At 39.0% G+C, this 14260-nt stretch overlaps 1 protein-coding gene across 5 annotated transcripts in view; it reads left to right on the top strand.

Annotated features, from left to right (window-relative positions):
* RBM33 (RNA binding motif protein 33) overlaps positions 1-14260 on the top strand; it is a 109810-nt gene that overhangs the window by 73039 nt on the left and 22511 nt on the right. For 2 of the 5 annotated variants that reach the window (XM_069778200.1, XM_069778198.1), the window contains exons 15-16: positions 33-674; positions 13979-14182. In XM_069778200.1, the coding sequence (XP_069634301.1) occupies positions 33-674; positions 13979-14182 (846 nt within the window). Of the gene's footprint in view, positions 1-32; positions 675-4820; positions 5151-13978; positions 14183-14260 lie in introns of those variants that run through there. The other 3 variants (XM_069778199.1, XM_069778202.1, XM_069778201.1) reach the window with 3 other exon arrangements.

The following is a 14260-nucleotide window of genomic DNA, read 5'->3' as shown; positions in this document are numbered from 1 at the left end:
TTTTATAAATTCATTTGCATTTTCCTTTGTAGTATCCAGATGAAGATGAAGAAACTAGATTGTATCGTTTGAAGATAGAAGAGCAGAAGCGTCTAAGAGAAGAAATTCTGAAACAAAAGGAACTGAGACGGCAGCAGCAGGCTGGTGCTAGAAAGAGAGAATTGCTCGAAAGACTTGCGCAACAGCAGCAGCAGCAGCAACCGTCTACGCAGCAGTCCTACATGCAGCAGGAGGATGACTCCCCCGAGTTCCCCACCAATGGCAGCCCTTACATACCCCACTCCGGCTTACAGACCAGGCAAAATGTGAAAAACAGACTCCTTGTTAAAAAGCAAGATACGGTAGTTCCAAATATCCAACCCAAACCCACAGATTTCCCACAGGTCGGGGCGAATATGCAGTATCAAGGACAGCAGATGAAACCAGTGAAGCAGCTGAGGCAGACTAGAACAGTACCTCCGAGTCCGCCTCAGGCACCGCAGAAAGTATTGCAGACAAAGCCTGCTGCAGCATCGCTGCCCACGACACAGACTGCTCGAGTGGCTTCGGTACAAGCAAGGCCCCAGGAACTGAAACCTGGTGTGAAAAGGACTGTCATGCAGCGGACAAACAGTGGTAGTGGAGATGGGCCCCATGTCGGCAGCAAAGTCAGGGTGATTAAGTTGTCAGGAGGGGTAAGTTTCCGAGGCTCATCTCATGCGTGTGTGTTGCCATGGTTTGTTTTTGTGTGTTTCATTCTGTGTAATCCCAAAATAAAAAGTGGGCCTAAGCTGACAAGGGAAGTAGCAGGTTTAGCAAACCTAATGGTCCGTATTTTATATTTTCAGAACTGTAAGTTATTAGCAGTTATCCAGAAATTAATGTTTCCTCTAACACTTTACTGCCAGGCAGTTATCACTGAACTAATACTCCTTTAAGTAGTAATTTGAGCCTGAAAGACTCTCAACTGAGCTCCTTTTGCTTAAGGTCTGATAATTGGTCAGAGAAAAGGGTTTGGGTGGCTGTTCTTAAGGTTTGGTTAAAAAGCTCTGCTTGTTAGTTGAAGCCACATAATTCTAGTTGTGTGCAGATGCTGGTGTTAGTGTGGTTTCTGTACTCAAGGGAAGACTGTTTTTATTTTCTCGGCAAGCATGTTGTGGAACTAATTTAAGCAGTATATTGGAGGGGGAAGCCTTCTGTTAGAGGCTGGGTTTAAAATGTTACCATTTCACTTCTGCATCTAAATGAGATTTCCTTATCTTTTGATGAGGGGTCTATTATCTGCAGAGTGTCCCTTGAGCACCAGTGTTGTGGAGGACTCACAATGCTGGTCTTGATGGCAGTGTACATACTTAAGATCTGGCGCTTTGGTCAGAAAGTATGTTGACCAAATTTCTTCTGTCTTAAATGAAAAGACAAGTTAATTTGTTAGGGCTCTGAAGAAACTGAGATGAGGGGACATAGCGAGATTGTGTCAGGGTGAAATCTGTCCTTGGGTTTATGCTAAGCAGGAAAGAAGGATGTGAAGTAGTTTAATGCTGTGGTACATTGGAGGTGTTTTTTTGGAAGAATGCTTCTTAAATTATTCAGAGCATTAGTTAGGGAAACTTGCAGAACTGCTGTGAGTCTTCAATGAAGTGAACAGTGTGTTAACAGGGACTGAACAAGGCCTTGGAAGCTAGGCTTTACTCTGTAGAAAAGGGGAGGAAGTCGAAATGTCGAAGTCTTAAGTACTTTTTAGAAATGTTTTCTACAGCTCAGAAAACTTAAATACACTTAAAATTGTGATAATGACCATGTGGTCTTTCAAAACATTAACATAAAGGGCCTTGTTGACTACATAGAGCTGACAACAACCTGACTTGGAGGATGTCTAATTCCTCAGACATGATAACTTAAGTACAGAAGAATGAAGTACAAGAAGTTGAAAGGAATTTATTCTGTTGGGCTAAAAATATTTATATTTAAATATGTCTGCAGGAATCCCGGTGGTCTGCAAGAGGTATGACAGGTTTTTTATTCATGAATAATTGAATAAAGCAATCATGCACAACTTCTTTTATTATGTGGTGAAACAAAACAATGCCAGTCACCACTGTATACAGCTCTTCATAAAAAATGGTTATCAGTGCCCACAGTAGCATTCACAATGGAATAGTTTTTATCATAATGCTCTATTTCAGAAAACCATAAATGATTTGTTTCAGATAAGTCTCATGGTAAGCAAGAGTGATTAGCTTCATTAAATGCATGTGTAACCCCTCTTTCATTGTATACAGAAGCAGATTTGCTCTATCTTTCTTAACTTTCAGATACCGAGGTTTTAGCAAGGTAAAGCAGGTTCTTTACATGTAGCCTTTGTTACTTTTTTTCATATTGCCACAGACATTTTAAGTTTTCCTTCCAAATGTGGAAGAATAAAAGCAAGCGTTGTAGTTAGCTGTTTAACACTGATCAAGATAGTTGATTGATTTTTCATCAGTTAGTGACAAGCTGAATCTATGACTAGTTTGGAAAAAGAAAAAAAGGAGCAGCAGGGGGGGCAATCTTGTGTATTTTGACAGCATTTTAAAGAAGAATTAAAAGCTGCTTGGACTCTGAATACTATAAAGATCACAGATCCCATTTATTTTCCCCTTCTAGTGTTTAGTCCTGTCACATGTGAAAATAAATAAAGCAACTCTTGCCTCAACCCTAAATGTAAAGGAAAAGCCAAATCTCATTTTTCCTAGCCGTTCTCCTTAGCATGTAATAGTGCTTCCTCTGATTCTCTGCCTTTGGCCAAAGGGATGGCTGGTATCTCTTATCTATATGCACTGACTTGATCCTGCAGTTTCTCTCAGTCTAATCATTTGTACCCTTTTTCCTTACTAAAGCTCTTTTGTGCAGAGATGTTTTGAATACCTATGTATGAGCGAGATGGCTTGCCATTAGACACAATGCATTTCCTTTTCAAAGCTCTCTTGATTCATGTTGGTAAAGACTTGGAAAAGTCCCTTCTTTTCCACCCTGCCAGCTGTGGTGTAGCACCATAGTAGAACTGTCAGTTGAAGCAGCAGCTAGTACGCGTCTGGCCTCAATCTAGACCAAATTGACCTGCAACAGGAGCTGGTAGCAAGGACTGTTAGAAATTTAGTAGGACCATCCATAGAACCAGTATTAAATGGTGTTGTGTTGCTGGTGATGTTTTTTGCTTAACACTTAAGGAGATGTACTTGGTGTATTGGTGAGGTTGATGGTGTACAAATACTGTCAGAAGAGAATGGTTTCTTCTCTTGAGGGCAATATCTTTCCCAGTCTAAGCTTCTAACTGTTTATTTGTGTTGCTGGGCACTGCAGTACTACTGAGGATCTCTGACCTCCAGGTAGAAGTATTCCCTGTTACTTAAGAAGGTAAAATGGCCTTTCATCTGTTTCCACAATATTGTCTCTTGAGAGGAGTTTGCTTTTTAAGTATTTTTATGGAATTGTAAGAGTTACTAATTAAATTCCAAGAAATATATTTTAATTTGTCCAGTTTACCTGATGTGTAAGATGCCTTAATTTATGGCTTCTTATACTTAAAGAAAAGGGAAGTGAAAATGATTCAGCATTTCCTGTATGTCAGACTAAGTCTGCATATTGAGATGATGTGTTAGGTACTGTCATTAATGATTTTTGTCTGTTGATGCTTTTTTTTTTAAACAAATCCTGTCTCCCGTGTCCCCCCACCAACACTGATAGGCCCATCCCTTTCTAATATTCCTGTAATTTATGCAGGAATGGCAGTACAGTGAATAGTTTTCCATTTTAATTACTCCTTCAAATGTTATGTTCCTGCAAAATGAGGCAGTGCTTAGTGTTTACCAGAAGAATTTTGAGGTTTGAGGTTTTGTTTTCATAGAGGCCCAAATGTCTTTTGATGGATCTGGTCTGCTTTATGTGGCATGTCTTCAGAGCCATCCTTTCCAGACAGAGGAGTTCACTGTGTTTGCTGTGTATGCATACTAGTATATTTTACTACATCTGAGATTTGCCTGTCTTGGTGAGGAGCCTGAAGTCAATCCTAAAGATACCCGTAAGAGTAAATTCAGTGAGATTGTAGAGTGCTTGTTGGGAAGAAACACCCTAATAAATCACTTAAAAATGTGATCATAAAATTATAAGAAATAGGGGTGAAAGGACTATAGAAATAATTTATTCTGTCTTGAAAGGGGAGATGAACTCTGTAGCATTCCTGACAGATTTGTCCAACCTTTTTCTGAGATCTCATTATTGGAGATTTATTTGGCCATCTATTCCAGTGTCTAACATGTACATTTAGGAGAATTCTCTTTGTGACCAAACAGCATTTTCTTGCTGCAATTTTGAATCTATGACTATTTGTATTATACTTCAAGAGACATGGGAAAGAATTTATATCTGTCTTTGTGGTTGTGTCTCTTTTTAAAGATCTCTTAAATGCTTCTGAGCCCTAATATCCCTCACTCCCTCTTCTTTTCTAACACTGTGGTGGTTTAACCCCAGACAGCAACTAAGCAACACGCTGCCGCTCACTCCCCCCCCCCCACCTTGTCCTTGGCTGTTTCTGGCTGGTGGTCTTTGGACTCTCTGTGATCAGTCTGACAGTAAATAGTTTGGTACCAAGTGCAATTGAATTTGTTAAGTCAATGTATTAGAAGTGTCTTTAGTCCTGGAAGAACAGGTTTGTACCAGCTACAACCTTAAATGTCTTAAGATCATATGAAATATGTGCTGAACGTATTTTTTATTTAGTTGGAGGTTCTGTGGGAAATGGTAGTATCTTAAAATCTCTGTATCATTCAGTCATCTTATATTGTTGTTGGGTGATTTCTCTCTAGCCAGAAAATAGCCTGCCATGCTCAGAGATGTGTGTCCCAAAGGCCTGAAAATGCTGGTTTTTATGCTGCACCAAGAACACACCAATCTTTGTCTCTGTGGAAAGCTGCACAATGGGCTTTTTCAGATATGTATATATACACACACACACGTATATAAAAATACATAAATATCTTAGTGTTCCCTCTTATTAGTGATCGTAATTCCTGAAAACCTGAGATGATGCTTCATCTGAAAAGCTTGAAGAAAGATTTGGCAAGTTCGTTCGTTTGAAAAGCCTGTCACAAAAAATGTCCTTGGATTGTAAAAAAAAAAAAAAAAAAAAAAAAGAATTGGAATGGAAGATAGACAACTTTATTCAGATTTAGAGTAACTGAGAAGCGCAAGAGATGAATATGGAGTTCTAAATATGGAAAAAGATACTGACTGAGATGATTGTTGTTTGATAATGTAACCTTATCGACCAACTTTGCTTAATGTTTGTACTTGTTTCTACTTGCATGTGTATGTTCAAGTTTTTAATTAAAAATATTTGACTTGAAAGCTCTATAGCGCCTTTCATCTAAATATGTCAGGAATTACAAACACTAAGATTTTTGGCATTTGCGTGACAGATTCTTGAGGTAGCCCTTCATCCAGCTCTGCAGCTCTACCAGCTGTGAGAAACAGCACAGGACCTCTCGCTGCATACCATACTATTACTTTTTAAGAAGCAGGAGAATGACATTTTGGTTTATTCCTATCCCACTATTTGAAGGAGGCATGGATAATGTCTGTATTCTACCAGCAGCAGACTGAAGAAGCTGCAGAAACATGCTATCTGAATGCCTAGATATCATGTTTGTCATTTAGAGAGTGTCAAAATGGGCAAGACCTTTGAAGCAGTACTAATGTAAATGATGTTGAAAAAGGACTCTGCCTGCCATAACCTGCAAGATTTGACTCTGGAATTATTTCACAAATGGACATAAATTTCTTAACTCCACCTAAAAAAACCCAAAACCCAAACCACAACACCCCCAAAATATGGATAAAAAAGGATGTTAGGGAACCCTGTTGTATTCTGGTTATGAAAAAGACATAATATTTTCATGAAACATTTGAAAATGAGCAAGAAACCCTCTCCTCCCAGACCTCCAGTGAGGATGGTCCCTATAGAGACAGAATATTTCATGGCTTGAGGGTAGTGAGGCGGTCTGTGTTTGTGCTGTTTGGGGAGTATTTGGTTACTGGGAAAATGAAATACAAGGGCACGTGTGGACACATTAGCAACTAGAGGGACTTAAGGTGACAACCAAACCAGACATAGATAGTACTTTTTATGGGTGTGTAATAAAATCCTCAAAAGGGGGAAGAGATATCTACCTCAATTGAATTTATCTTTGCTGTGGATATCTTTGAACTGACGTGCAATAAAGTATTACCTGTTGTAGACTGCAGAACAGGTTTTTTCCTTTTCCTCGGGAGACTTTTAAATTGTATATTGAAGAAGTGTGCTGCTTCCTCCTGAACACCCTGAAAGCAAGGCATTTGGTATTGCTTGTCACTCTTGTTAAGTCTCAAAGGAGAGTTTTTCTGCCATCATGTTACAGTGCAAAATTCATATTGATATGATGTTGGTGTTACAGAGTATCTAGTAGCCCAGTTTCCTGAGAGGAAATGACTAAAGGCAACTGCAACACCTTTAAAGTGCATTACAAAAAGAGCCTGTTTTCAAATGAAAACTAATTGAATGTGATCTCAACTTGAGGGGGAAGCATGCAGATTTGTCCAATTTAAATTGAAGTCACAAATGCCTTTGTTAAATGGTATTTCAGGTTTGACCTGGACTTAGATGTTTAGTACAGAGGTGTGGCTCTGAGCTGGGAGAATCCTGACACTGTAAGTGGTTGGGGAGGGAGGTAATATGGGTTGTCCATGTCAAGACTGTATGAGGAGTTTAGGGCAACACACCAGAGAGATTTGACTTGCCATTAGTTTTAAGCTTCAAGGAACAGGAACTAGAAAAACTAGACATGACACAAGAAGGGACGTTGTACTGGTTTCTGATATCCAGTACTGGCTTTCTGTGCTGTAGCTTGTGTCCGGCTGAGAAGTGCTACTTAAGGAGCTTTGGGCTGTCAGAAGTTTTGAATTGCTGATATTTTCCAACCAGAGCTTTTCCTGTTGGTGATTTCTCTGTATGTCCAGTCTTCACTAAAATTCTCTGTACAAAAAGTTATCCCTGAGACTGGCAACTGAAAACGGAACCAGGAAACTGCTCAAAACCGTGTTTATTGACATCTACATCAGATATTTTGCAGACAGCAACATAAAAATGAAGGTACTTCTGAAAGTATTACACATACCCAGTCCAGAACCTTGATTTTGCTGTAGCTTTGACACAGAATTTTTTTTTTTTTTCATAATGAACTGGTGGGTACTAGAGAAAACAGGCAGTCGTGATTTGACATCTGATCAACTGTTTCCATCACTCCTGGTGAAACCAGTGTAGCACAGGTATGGCTAGGATTCTCCAACATCTCTTTGACCAGTTCTTCTCCGTGCCTTAGTTCTCCTCTCAGGCAGATGAGGAGATACTTAAGGTGAGAATTCTGTTAGTACATGGGATTAAATGGGATTAGCCGCTTTTTTTACAAGACATTTTCTTTTTTGCTGTTCTGACTTTTCATACACCATTAGGCACAGAAGAGAAGATAGTCATCGCATCATGGCTCGCTGAAGCAGCTTAGCAGTGTCTTTTTATCACAGGAAGGGAACTGTTTTTGTATTTTATTTATTTGTTGCTTAGTCTGGGTGTTGTTGTTTGAGGTAAGCTTGCCCCATGCAAAAGTTTTAGGCTGGATAAAATAACCCATAATTCACTGGCCAGCACCAGATGTGTCTTTTCTTCTGCTGTGAATGGGGAATGCTTTGGTGGTTCTACCACTTCTGTAGTCTGATGTAGCTTATTTCTGTGTGTACTTTGAGTCAAAACCATACCATTAGTATGCCTTAAAACAGTTGTTAACGATGAGTTGTCTATTGATAGAGTAGTGTATTCTAGCCTGGCTGGAGAGCAGGTTTTTTAAGTACTGCTATTCTTGAACTTAAAAAAAGACTTTTAAATGTCTTAAAAGGCCTTTAAAAAAAGGTCTCCAGGTGTTTCTTACTGGCATTTGACAGATTGAAAACAGATCTTCAACTGTTCAGAAACAGTGCTGGGTCATGTCATTTGGTTGTGGGATATTTGGCAAGTGATTAGACTTCCTGTTCCAAAGTCCCCAGTCTGTCAACTGGCTGTATCAAAGTGGTAAAGCATTTGGAGTACTGGTTGAAGAAAAAGAGCTAATTATTAGGGGTTTGCCTTTAATACACGTTTCTGACAATTGTAGTGAGAAAATACTCATCTATATTAGATGATAGTCTTTCTTGCTCTACGTGGTTTTTGCTTTACTAGTTTTTTCTCTTTGTTACATGGGGATCACAGTTGTCTGTGTAGATGTCTTGTCTTTTTTACTATAGTCAATCACAGTATCAGTAAAATATAAGTTTACGTATGAAAACCCATGTAGCTGATGAATAGTAATTTCTCTTAGCCTTGAAGTGAAGATGAATTTAGTAACCTAAAGGACGTTTTTTTTCCCCTCGTGACTACTGTGATACTGTAGGGGTACTCATTCTAGAAATATTGACTTAAACTGGTAACAGATGAAGGGTTTCTCCTTTCTTAAAGGAAATCAATTACAAGACATTTTTGGATTGAGATTTCCCTGCAAGATTTAAGCCTTCATCACGTTACAGAGAATTTTGAGTTATAGTGCATCTGAGAAAAGGTGAAAACATTTCGCTTCTCTGTGTTATTTTTACACAAATCAACCAGAGTTTATTTCCTTTAAGTGCTTTATCCAGCATGCGCATCCCTTTACTATTGGGTGATTTTGAATTAGCTTTATAAAGATTACATGGATAGACACAGCATTGTCGTAGTTAATAGAAACCTGTGCAGTGAGGTCTATGGGCTGCAAGATCACTAACAGTGCCAATGACAGTGAAGTATGGCCTTATCGAAAGGAGAATTCATAAGAGGCTGCCCTGGGACACTGCACCACTGTCCTTCTGTGTATCCTGACAATGTTATCTGTCCTCTCAGTACGGAGTATCAAATGTCTGTCACGAGTACAGAAATTAATTTAATGTCACCTGAAGACATGCAATTAATCTTTTAGAGGTTTTCATAATACCTTTACAGAAAGAGTTGCCAGTTTGGCGGATTTGGATTTTGGGGTTTAGCAGAAGATAAGGAAAATTAATTTTTCATCAGGGTTAATACAAGCTAGCAGGGCCACAAAGGCTGAGAAAAATGGTTTGGGAATTTGTCAAGTGTTGTCACTCTAGAATAATGCTGCTTAACGTCTGATAGGTGTAATCAAGAGTTGAGATTTCTATAGAGGGGGATTAATCAATTTGCTCACTACAGAATGCAAGTTGGTGATACCATTCCTTCATGGGGTTTAAGAATGAAAATAAGATTTGATCTGTCAAATTGCAAGCAGCTCTGACAGTATCAATAGGCATTTTTATCAGTACATTTTAAACCATTTGTTATAAATAAATTTGTCCTGCTAATGTTGGTGGCAAATAAACTTCATCTTCATTGTAAAACTGTCATAATGATTATGATAGAGTAGAGAGCTTCAGCTTGCTAAATTCAAGCAGTCCCTCATAAAATTCTGCTTTTAGAATTTGTGATCTCATATTTGACAGAATGGTCTTTATGTTTCTCAAAACACAACACTGACTATATATATTTGTATAGTGACAGAGTCTCACTATTGAAAAACAGCCTTGATAAGTGTCAGGGAATCGGTTCTAAAATTCACGGCCACTGAATGGCGTAATTTCTCTTTTTTGTTAGTCCCATTTCAGATCAAACTGTGCAGAGTCTTCCACAGTAGAAGTTTGAAAACCATTCGCCATGTAGATCAAATCCTTTCGCCTTGTTCTTTTGAGTTTTGTTTAGTTACACACAGCATTTGAAATTAACTTGTCGTTTTGGCACCGCTAACAGTCTTGCAGTACTTGAAATTTGAAAGATAGTTTTTATACTTTCACCTGAACAGAACTCCTGCCACTTAAAAAAAGGCATTTTCATTACTGCAGAATTAACTGAATAATGGTAGTTTCATTCAAGAGAACTCTTTCCTGGCTACATGGTAGGAACATAGACCTTTTCTAAAACTTGGAAATTCAGAGCTTGAAGGTCAGAATGATTTCTAATATAGAAATTAAGCAGTAGACAACAACAGAAAAACCTTCTTCCTTTATTGGTTTGCAGACAAAGAATGGAAATTCACTTTTCTGCAGAGGACTTTAGAGGAAACTTACAGTATAAAATCAGAGCTTGTATCAATCTCAGGTCTCTGTGGTGGACTGAGAAGTATTCTACCTGGTTTCAGCACTTTGTGCATCAAATTGTATGAGGCAGGCCATGATGATGAATAGATGCATCTCTGAAAAATTTAGTGTTGGCCTGTACATCCCAAAATGTTATAGAAAAAAAACAGATAAAAATGTATTTTGACAAGAGAAGACTTAAAATTTTAATACCTCCTTCTGTTGCTACATGTTTAAATTTCAGGAGGGCAGAGATGTAAGCTAATAAAAAATTAGTAATATAGAAATTGTCTTCAGGAAAAGCAAAAGTTCATTTCAAATGAGCTAGAACTGAGACATTTTAAGTAGAAGAGGTGCTAGCAATTCAGCTTCTATGATTTAGACGTAGCTTCTGCAATGCAGCTTCAGTTCATTTACCCGCTTGCCTGTAGCTTTGCTGTGTGTTTTGATTTACCTTCTGGGTTCCAGCTTATTCTATACCTCATGAGTGAAAATCAGGAGTCAACATATGTGCAGTCATCTTTACAGTCATCCGTATTTTCCTCCAAATGTTAATGTTCCATATGAGCGTGTGACCTGTAAGTAATGTTCTGAGGTTTTATAGCTTTAAGCCCAGATCTTAAAAGCTCTTTGTGGGTGTTTTGCTTGACTTAGTGGCTTCTTCAGGCATGTCAATGAAGAACTAATTGTCTTGCATAGAAGAAGTTTAAAGGATGATGGTAGTGGTGGGTCTAATTTGCCACTGAATACTATTGCGTATGTTGTTCATTTTGGCTTGGACAATGCTTGTCCTTCCAGTGTCACGTCTTTAACCAGTGCAAAAGGAATTGGTGCTAAAATTTGTTATCTGAGGCTGTATCGGTTTGCTTGTTAAGCACGTAGTGACCTAGGAGTCACGTTTGGTTTTTTTTTTCTTAATAAAACCACCAGATTTTGTCTTCAGTTGAAGCCAGAGCTACGTGTAACGGGAAACAATGTATTGCTGGCTTTCAGGGAACACTGTTAGTCCTTGAGCACCAAGTCGCTCGCTCAGGGGCCTCTCTTGAGAAGTGGTGCTGCAGGTTCATCTCTGCTTCCCCTCTTCAAGTTGTCTCAAAAAGCAGTAGATGTTCAGATCAGTAGTATAAAGAAAGGGTTTGACCCAGTTGCCCTTTCTTCCTTGTTGCCGCAACAAGCAGACCTTGCTTCATTCCCTTTTCTTATCCTATGGACTTTCTTTATTGTTTTGTATAGGTTTTCTTATTTCTGAAATGTGTTAATTCATTAAGAAGTCCAGAGATGTTTCTACCTTTTCAGACTTTTGCAGGAGCATCATGCTAGCAGTGAAGCCCAAAGATGGCATCTGAGACCCCAGCAGGGAACAAACCCCGTCAAATTTTTCAACAGTGTAAACCAAGGTTATGTGTTTATGCCTTTGACTCCATTACAGTTGTGTGTTTAGGTTATACAGTTTTATTTGGTGATAATTGGGCTTGGTAGTTAAATACTGGGTGGTTGTTGGCCATCCTAGCCTTTTATGGGAAATTATTGTTTGCTTTTGAAGTTTCAGTAATGAGCATATTCAGTGTGGTTTTGTACCTGAGGGCTTCACTCTCAGATGCTCCTATGTGCTGGGATTGCTTTTTGGTTTGGAAAGAAATGGTTGCAAATATTTATGGTTGTTTTTCACAGCAGGCAGTTAGCGGAGATTAGATTTTAACTCCCAATTATTGCGTTTAAATTCCTCCTAGAATTTTTTTGTTCCTTTTAGTTTCATCGTCTTCCAGCTGCTGTAGGGTTGAATAAAAGAAATTATCTGATCAGGGCATAGGGCTTATGGTGATGCTGATATTGGAACTAATACTAAAATGAGGAGGATTTAATGCTTGTTTCCTGGTAAGGTTTTGTGTGCATACATTTGGGTTTTTCAGGAGAGGGGGAGAGCTGTTGCTTTTATATTTTTGAGCAGTAATTGAAGAGAGACACTCTGAAGAGAAAGCTTTATAATTTCTCAGTAGTTACTGCTCTCAAAGGTTTATATACAGCATTTTCTGTGAAGCTACGGAGACATTCAGTTTTGCAGAGAAAAAACCTGTGATTAGAAGTGGAAAAACTAGATGCAGTTCTGTATTGCTTTCTTGCTTTGTACACTGTGGATGAAAGCCCTTAAGTGGGAAGAGCTTCAAGATTTTCCCTATGACAGATTGTGCTTTTGAAGTGTAGACAGTGCAGGGGGCTGATGAAACTGATTTGCCTGGGATTTAAGTAGCTGAGTTCTTGAGAAGTTGTTGCCTGCATATACTTGATAATACAGAGGACTTGATTTAGGAGTGTGAATTGTGAACTTGCAAACATGAGACTATCCTACATATCACCTGTACCAGACTATTTCTCTTCAAATGGTAGCGAAGAGACTTAGTAACCAATCTGCAGTAGGTGTTTCTTTAGCTTTCGTTTAATCCTGGTAGAGAGGTAATGATTTATATTCTCAATAAAGACTATCTTGGTCTTGGACCATGAACCTATTCCTTCTGCAGCCTTGTATTTTGTCTCCTTATCTGCAAAAAAAATGTGCCAATTAGTATGAAACCCTCTGGTTTGTGACATATGTTACAGATGCAAAATGAGTTTTGACTTCTGAATACTTAAGGAAAGGGGGGGAAGAAAAAGCCCTATGTAAATAAAGATGCTTCCCCCGCCTCCCTTTACACATGCCTTCTGTTTGAGAGCTTTTGCAGGGTTACCTGAGGTTGATTAGGGACTTGGATGAAGCCTTCCCCCTGCAGATACAATGTTCACTAGTATTTGAGTTCTAAAGTTGGAGTCCAGTCAAGGTATATATATTGCTGTTGAAACCATGAGATAATACAATGCGCTTTATAGATGCAAAAGTACTTGATCTTTTATTGGGCTTTGCTGTCTCTTGCTCCATGGAATGTTTTTCAGTGATTGATCTGATCTGGACAGCAGGACACAAATTCAAGAACCACTCGTCTGTTTGTAAAAGAACCTGAACTGTTTGAGTAGAGGCAGTGGAAGGGAATAATTTCTCTCTTAGTGCTTTCAGCTTATGCTTTTACTGTGCTTGATTGCACTGAGAGATATAGTGGAAAGAGATACATTGGATGAGAGAGGCACTGAGATGGTGTTTTGTTGTGCTTGTGATTATAAATATCTATAATAAAAGCTTTATAAAACAAACAAACAAAACCCTTGGGGAAGAACTGTTCCAAGTATGGACAGTGTTTGAGGAAAGAGACTGCTTAAAAGGCTGCTGGTATAGAAGTTAGCAGAATAAGTACACGCTTCAAAACAAATACCACTTTTTAACTAAAGAGAAGTTGAGTTTTAAAGATGAGCAGAGTATTTGCCTGGTTGTTCTAGCCTTCACAGTTCTTTGCTCCTTCTCCTGCAATGTGTATGTCTCTCTTTTAAAAAAAAAAAAAAAGTAATAAAAAAATAACACAGACTAGTTCACATGTACCCCGGAAGGAAGAAAGATTTGGAAAGAGAAGTGAAAACACCTTGCTTCTTTGTATATGAAAAGACATTATTGAACATTGTAATTATAATAAAGTCTGAACAAAGTAAACTGTTCTTCAGATACCATGGATTTATTTTAGGCTGAAGCACAATTTCCAAGCTGAGCCCTTGCACACGCCTGCCACAGCCGCCGGTTCGCTTTAGCGGGCAAACCGCTGGGTGTTCTCTGTGCACTGAGCGAGCTGGATGTGGCAGGAGGCTGCTCAGGGCGAGGGTTTGCGGTGCCTGGACATTGAGCCGCCTGTTGTGTTGTTGATTTCAGCAGGGGGGAGAGGATGCTGGCTTTTTTCATCCAGAGGGCCAGCCCCAGCGGCCTCAACAACCCCTGGAGCCGAAACAGCAGCCAGTGCGGAAGGTCACATTGACAAAGGGAATGCAACAGCAGCAGCACCAACAGCAGGCACAGATCCATTCACCAGCTCCTCAAGGAGTCAAAAACATCCAGGGAATCCATCAACCTAAAAAGGTGATTTTTAGATGCGTATTGCTGCTAGAAGTTTTACTGTCTAGCTGTGTTGCTCTATTAATAACTAGCATTCTGTTT

The sequence above is a fragment of the Haliaeetus albicilla genome, chromosome 2 (genome assembly GCF_947461875.1).
Source record: "Haliaeetus albicilla chromosome 2, bHalAlb1.1, whole genome shotgun sequence".
In the NCBI taxonomy this organism is placed as follows: Eukaryota; Metazoa; Chordata; class Aves; order Accipitriformes; family Accipitridae; genus Haliaeetus; species Haliaeetus albicilla.
The sequence above is the reverse complement of the archived record's forward strand: the minus strand, read 5'-3'. Positions and strand labels throughout refer to the sequence as shown.